This window comes from Alligator sinensis, unplaced genomic scaffold (assembly GCF_000455745.1).
Source record: "Alligator sinensis unplaced genomic scaffold, ASM45574v1 scaffold1083_1, whole genome shotgun sequence".
Classification (NCBI taxonomy): Eukaryota; Metazoa; Chordata; order Crocodylia; family Alligatoridae; genus Alligator; species Alligator sinensis.
In genome coordinates this window covers 190441-197638 of record NW_005842644.1, presented here as the reverse complement: position 1 = coordinate 197638, position 7198 = coordinate 190441, and the positions used below count along the sequence as shown (strand labels likewise).

Genomic DNA, 7198 nt, shown 5'->3' with positions numbered 1-7198 from the left:
CCTCCGGACCTGCGCCCCGGAGCAGGGGGGGGCAAAGCCAGGCCCTGGGGTCTCCTTTCCGGCAGCACAGAGCCTGGCTTGGGGGCTCTGAAAGGTGGGGAGGTGAGAGGGAGCACGGTGGGGGTGGGGAGCTGAAGGAGGGGCTCCGGGGAGGGGTGCCTCTTGCAGCCGGCTCCCTCCGGATGCCGCGGGGTGCAGGAGGGGGGCTCTGGCCGGACGGCAGGTCTGGGGTCCGGGGGGAGCGGCAGCATCTGTGCCCAGCCTCGCGGGCTCCGGCTCCTGGGCAGAGTCGGGCACTGAGTGCCTAGCAAAGCCCTCCCGCCCCCCTGTCCCCCATGCCCAAACCCAGGCGGGACCAGCACATGCCCCCCATGGCACCGCGGGCCTGCCTGGGGGTGGGGGGCAAGTAAGCAAGTGTGTCTGGTGTCCCATCCACCTGGGCGCAGGACTTCGCCCCCTGCCCTGCCTCCGTGCTGCCAGGGAAATGTGCGGCTCGTTCTCCCTCAGGAGGGTCATGGGTGCAGTGGGGTGATAATTAACTGTGCATGGGGGGGTTCTCCTGCTGCGGCGGGGCGGGGAGCACCCTGGCTTTGCTCCTGGGTCTGGATCCCGCCGCACCATTTGCATGACGCCTCTGGGCCCTGCCACGACCTGGCGTAAGTCGAAGCAGCCGTGAGCTCCTGGTGCTGGGGGTGCCCCTGCGGCTGGCATTGGGACCCAAGTCGGGCTTCCAGGAGGGATCTTGACTGCGGGGATCTGTGCGAGGCAGGGGTTCGGGGCCAGGAGCTTTGTCCAGGGGCCTACGTGCGGACTCGCGACACGGAAGCTATTCACTGCCACACGTGTCGGACTTGGGGCACGGCGACGCATCTTCCCGCGGGGAAGTCGGCCCTGCCAGAACGAGAAGCCATCACTGCGACGCGCGTCCGGCCCCTCGAGCCACTTGCCCAGTGCCCGCCACTGTCGGGGGAGCGCGCGCTAGGGGCTGTCCGGGAAGGACCCTGCAGCCTTCAGGTTGCCTGATCTGTTCCATTCGCAGCCCCTGCTCGGGTGTCAGCCCTTCGGGCTGGGGTGCTCCACGTCCGCTGACTTTTCGGGATGAGTTTCGGCAGTTGCAAAAAATGCGAGACAACGGGGAAATCCTTGGGGTGCTTTGAATTTGGGGGGGGATCCAAACCAGTCCAGCGCAGGGGCTGCAAACGCCCGAGTCTGCCCATGCTCAGTGGAGACGCGTGAAGAGTTTTGGCAGCTCTCTGCTCCCAGCATGCCCCGGCCTCGGGCTGAGCTGGAAGCTCCCGGCCGCTGTTCCTGGACTCTGCGTGCGGGGAGACGCGTGCCAGAGCTGGGAGCAGGGTATGACGGGGGGGCCTGCGCCAGCTCCGTGCCAGATGGGTGGGGAGGGGGCGCAGGTCTGCGCCCACTTCCCAGCCGGGGCCGGGTTGCAGCCCTCCTGCGGCTGGCAGGAGATACCAGCCTACTACCGCTACTGGCTTCTACGCAGCTCCAGTGCTAGAGGTCTCTGCCAGTCAAAGCTCCGGTTTGGAGGGCACGTGCATGGCAAGGGGGGGACGGTACCAGTCCCGTGGCAGCACGGGGGGGGCGTTGGAGAACAGGCACGGTGGTGCTCGGGGCCCGTGCAGGGGACACGCTGTGCCTGGGAGGGTGCAGATGCTCCCACCTCTGAGGAAGCAGCCAGTGAGCCATTGCTGCTTTCCAACCCCCGCCACTGCATTCCCATGCGGCGCCAGGCATGTCACTTAACCCCAAAGTGTGCACATGCATGTGTCTTGGTGTGCTCCTCCCATTCCAGCTACCCCCGCATCTGCCTTTGCAGCTGAGCTGAGTGCTGGGGAGTAGGGGGGGCGGGGGGGTTGGATGGGGCTGGTGCTGCCTGGAGCAGGGGGCTGGACTGGAGGTGACCCCTAGAGCTGAGTGTCTCTGGCAGAGGCTAAAGCCCGCGGCATCTTGTTGCTGTTTCCAGGGGCCTGGGGGAAGCGTGGGAGGAGAAGCAGCTTCCTCGGGGACCCCGGCAGGGATGGGGGGGTAGTGAGTGGAGCCCCCAGAGAGCAGGACCCTGTGCCTCTGCCCGGTTGCACATGGGTCGGTGGTGCTTTGAGGCTGGCGGGGTCACATGCTGCTGAGCTGGAGGAGCTGCAAGGGTGGAGGGGGTGTGTGTGTTTGCGTGCACGGGGGGGGGTGCGTGTGTGCAGGTGGGTGTGCATGTGCATGTATGTTATATGCATGAGTATGTGTGTGTGTGTTTCTGTGTGCTGGTGAGTGTGCGTGTATGTGTCCATGTGTATGCATGTGCGGTCCTGTTCAAGCCTAATTTTCTCTGATTCTGTGAGTGCAGGTGTGCACACGTGTGCATGAATATGTGTATGTTTGTGTGTGTGTGTGCTTGTGTGTGTGTATGCTGAGTGTGCATGAGCATGTCCATGTGTGTTTGTATGTGCAGTCCTGTCCGTCCCTAATTTTCTCTGATTCTGTGAGTGCAGGTGTGCACATGTGGTCATACTTGTGTGTTTGTGTGTGTGTATGTGTGTGTGTCTGTTGGTGAGTGTGCATGAGTAAGTGCATGTGTATTTGTGTGTGTGGTCCTGTCCAAGCCTAATTTTGTATGACTTTGAGTGCAGGTGTGCACATGTGTGCATGAATGTGTGTGTGTGTGTGTGTGTGCAGGTGTGGGCATGTGCATGCAGGCATGTGTGCTGGTGGGTGCATGTGTTTGCGTGCATGTGCATGTATGTGTGTGCCTCCATGAGTATGCATGCACGTATGTGTACATGTGAGTGTGCAGGTGTGCATGGGAGAAGCACATGCTCTGTGCACCAACACTGTCCATTATAACAGCCTTATCTGACCCCTGCTCCCCCGCTGCTCGGCTGGCACGCGGAGCTGGGTGCTGCAGGCTGCTCTCACCTCGGCGGGCATGGCTGCCAGGGAAGACGTGGAGCAGTTGCGGGCAGCCCCAGGCAGCTGGACCCGCTGGGCACGACCATGGGGCCCCCGGGGCCTCGCACCCACCCAGCCGCGTCCTGGTGGCAGCTCTGACTCCTACGTGTGTGCAGAAGCCGGGTCGAGCCAAACACAAGTAGCCGAGCGGAAAGGTCAGGGCAGGAAGGGGGCATTGAATTGCGTGTCTGGAGCTGCTGGGGTGGGCACCCATTTCTGCCCAGCCCCAGGGCAAGGAAGGAGGACTCCTGGGTCCCGTTTCCTGCTCACGGTCTCAGCCCGGGCACCTGCTCGGCGTGACCCAAACCAGCCTGTCGGTTGGCAACTTATTAAGGAGGATCTTGTGCCGTGCCAGGAGACGAAACCCCGGGTGGGCACATGGCAGAAACTGCTGCTAATCACCCTAATGACCGGGCGCTCGGCAAGCTGGCCTCGTGCCACCAGCCACACGGACTGTGTCAGCCCCTGGCCTGTGCCAGGCCACTCTCTGCCTTCCCCGTGCCAGTCGGGCTAATTCAGTTAATGAGCCGTTCACCTGATGGGCCCTGACGGCAGCAGGGACAGATCGGGGCTGGGTGCCGCAGGCACCGGGGCGAGCTCACTATTCAGCAGGCCGGCGCACTAATCTCTCCCGTGCAGATGAGGCTGTTTGCCCCCTCCGGTCCGGGCTCGTTAAGGCAGTGAGCTAATGAACTTGCAGCTTCTCGGCGCTCTGACTTCCTGCAGGGTCAGGCCAGCATCTGCAGAGGCATTGGAGCAAGGGGTGGTGGCAGGGACGGGGGTTTCTGTCGGCCAGCATGTTGCGGGCACAGGGCAGCCTGTCAGGCATGGCCTTGGTCACCTCTCCTGCTGGCTGGGCCGGGCCGGCACGGTCTTGCATGGCTGTGCAGCACCGGGCACCGCGACACGGCCCCGGCTGGGGTGCTGATGGGGCCCGAAGCCATGAGCAATCCCAAGCCATTCCCAGGTCAGAAGGGTCCGGCTCCGTGCCCAGGAGCACGTGGCTACCTGGCACCGGAGCTTGGGGCAGGGCATCTGGGTTGGGAAACACATGCACGCTGCCCTGGATGCATCCCTGGACCCATGCGGGTACGTGGCTTTAGCTGCCTTTGGGGCTGGATTTGCCGGCGTCTGGCATGGAGCCCATCGCCTGCAGCTCAGCTGAACGGGTCGTGCCAGGCCGGTGGCACCGTGTCCAGCCCTGCATATTCCTGGGCACGCATGTTTCATGGGTGAGGGCTCCGTGGCATGTCCTGGGACCGGTCTGGGATGCAAAGCTTTGCCCGTTGCCTCTGCAGGAGTGCGGGCCATGCTCCCGGGATGCCATTGCCCTGACACGGTGCCTCCTTGGACCCGACTGGCTCCTCTCCCTCCCCGCAGCACTGGTCTCCAAAGACCCAGGTTGCCAGGCGAGCACCCTCACCCCAGCCGGCTGCACCGGGGACCCGAGAGCCGTGGCATGGGCAGGCTCTGTGCCATTGCACTCGCTGGTGACCTTGGGCACGTCATTCGTTCTCTCCGCGGCGGGTCTGGAGCTGTCTGTGCGTCTGGCAGGGGAAGTGGGGGGGGCAGCACGCGGCGCAGATACGCTCCGACGCTAATAGGTGCCTGTCAGTGCATCAGTGCCAGGCGGGTGCCAGCGCTCTCGCGCAGCGCTGGCTGTCAATCATGCGTCACCGAGGGGGGTGGCGGGCCCCGCGGCCACCTCCCCCCGCTGCGGGGGGGGGTGGCGGGCCCGGCTGCAACCTCCAGCTGCTGCTGGAGGAGCCGGGGCACCCGCGCCAGGGCTGGAGCGTCACTGGGCAGCTGTCACCCCACTCCCAGGTGCCCCCTTGAACCCAGAACCATGGGTGGAGGGCTGGAGGCGGCCCACACCTTGGTTCACACATGCATGCAAGTGTATACGTGCACACGAGTGTGCACATGGGCATGAGTGCTTGTGTATAGGGGGTGTGCATGCCTATGTGCATGTGTATGTGTGCACAAGCGTGTGTGCGAGTACACGCCAGCTGAGTCAGAGACCAGGACAGACTCATGCATGTCCCGGGTACTCTGGCTTCTGCACACGTGTGTGCATGTGCTGTCCCCCAAGCTCTCTGTGGCCTATGAGGCTAATTTACACTAATAACCCGGGGAGGTCAGCACCAGGTGCAGCATTATCCTGCTAATGGGCTCCCTGCCGGATCTGTATCCACCTCGGGGTGGGGGTGGGGGCACCAGGACCCCCTGGATTCCCCCCAGGCAGGCAGCACACATGTGCATGCACACATGTGCCCATACACATGCACTGAGGGCTGGGGAATTTCACGAGTTGCTTTCATTTACCGAAGCAGAAACTGAGGCACGGAGGGAGGGAGCGGGGTCCCCCAGCCCCTGCTGACCTCCTGGGAATACGCCCCAGGGTGCCACGACTGTCCTGATCAGGCACGCAAGGCGTTGGGTGCACCAGTGCGGTCGTGAGCCACTGCACGCTTTCTGCACACGTGCATATGTGCACTCATGCATATACATGCATGCACACGTGCACATGTATGCGTGGCAAGGCTGGCACTGCACAGGGGGAGTGTGCCGGTGCCCCTGCTCCTGTCTGGGTGTCACGGAGGCAGGTGATGAGGGCACTGGGGTGGCTGCGGGCGCCGGGGCGCTGACGGCCGGTGTGTGCCGCAGGTGGAGGTGGAGGTGGAGAGCATGGACAAGGCGGGCAACTTCATCGGGTGGCTGCACGTGGACGGTGCCAACCTCTCCGTGTCGCTGGTGGAGCAGGCGCTCTCCAAGGTGCACTTCACTGCCGAGCGCAGCCCCTACTACAAGGCCCTGCTCAGCGCCGAGGAGGCCGCCAAGCAGCGCAAGGAGAAGGTCAGAGACCCCCACGGGTGCCCCTCACTCCTGACGTGCAGCCCCTGCCCCCCCCAGCCCTGGGTGCCTTGCACAGGTGGCCATGCCGTAGCTGATGCTGCGCTCACCCCTCCGCGTGGCACTGAGGCCGGAAAGGCCCCCCTTTGCTCCCCACACCCCATCTCAGCTGCCCCTCGCGCCCCCCCCCACAGGTGTGGTCACACTACGAGGAGGTGCCGGCGGAGGAGGCGGCACCGGTGCTGGAGGAGAAGGAGCGGGCAGCCAACTACAAGCCCGTCTTCGTCACCGAGATCACTGACGACCTGCACTTCTACGTGCAGGATGTGGAGACAGGTGGGCGTCTGGGTCCTAGCCGGGGCGGGGGAGGAGGGTCAGGCATTTCCCCTTACCCCAGCCTGGGAGCTCCTTTGGAATGGGCATCGCTACCCTTGGACCCAGGCTACAGGTGGGAAAACCGAGGCAGGGGTTTGGCCGTACTCCCCTTCCCTGGGCGGGCTGGGGTAGCGCTGGCAGGGGGGTGGCACGGAGCCCCCATGCTGGGCTGGAGACAGGCTGCTTCCCCCGGTGCTAACCCGGGGGGCTGCGGCCGCATCGCCCTGAGCCGTGCCCCCCCCCGCCACAGGGGCCCAGCTGGAGAAGCTGATGGAGAACATGCGGGCCGAGATCGCCAGCCACCCGCCCCTGGAGGGCTCCTACGCCCCGCGCCGTGGGGACTACTGCATCGCCAAGTTCGTGGACGGGGAGTGGTGAGTCACAGCCCCGCATGCCACGCCGTGTCCCGCCACACCCTATTGCGGCCCACCCTGCCACAGCTTGCCATGACGCGTCACACCACGGCACGGCCCCCCACGCCACGCCGTGTCACGCCATGTCTGCCTGGGACCCGGGGGGCTGATGCCGTGCACGTGCCGCATCTGGGGGTCTTGGGGCCACCAGGGTTGGGGGCAAGGAGGGACCTGGGGGCAACCCCTCACCCCTGGTATTGTCCCCAGGTACCGGGCCCGGGTAGAAAAGGTGGAGTCTCCGGCCAAGGTGCACGTCTTCTACATCGACTACGGCAATGTGAGTGCCGGGGGGGCGGCCGGGGCCAGCGCTGGCGCGATGCCCATGGGGCTGGGCTGGGATCAGGCCTGGGCTTCCCCGGCTGGTGCCAGCACGGCCACGGCCGTGCCCCTGGCTGACACCCCCCTGTGCCTTGCAGAAGGAGACGCTGCCGGCCACACGCCTGGGTGCCCTGCCGCCCGCCTTCAGCACCCGCGTGCTGCCCGCGCAGGCCACTGAGTACGCCTTCGCCTTCGTCCAAGTGCCGCAGGACGTGAGTACCACCAGCTCCGGGTCAAGCGCCCCTCTGTCTGCCCGTCCATCCACCACTGAGCTCAGCCAGCCG

General features: G+C 65.0%; 1 protein-coding gene across 1 annotated transcript in view; it reads left to right on the top strand.

Moving 5' to 3' along the window:
* Nucleotides 1–7198, top strand: part of SND1 (staphylococcal nuclease and tudor domain containing 1) — a gene marked incomplete at its 3' end in the record, with an annotated part of 220382 nt that extends 213184 nt beyond the window's left edge. The window contains exons 18-22 of the mRNA XM_025215432.1: nucleotides 5623–5811; nucleotides 6003–6144; nucleotides 6434–6557; nucleotides 6804–6873; nucleotides 7013–7198. Coding sequence (XP_025071217.1) covers nucleotides 5623–5811; nucleotides 6003–6144; nucleotides 6434–6557; nucleotides 6804–6873; nucleotides 7013–7198 — 711 coding nt within the window. The remainder of the gene's footprint in view (nucleotides 1–5622; nucleotides 5812–6002; nucleotides 6145–6433; nucleotides 6558–6803; nucleotides 6874–7012) is intronic.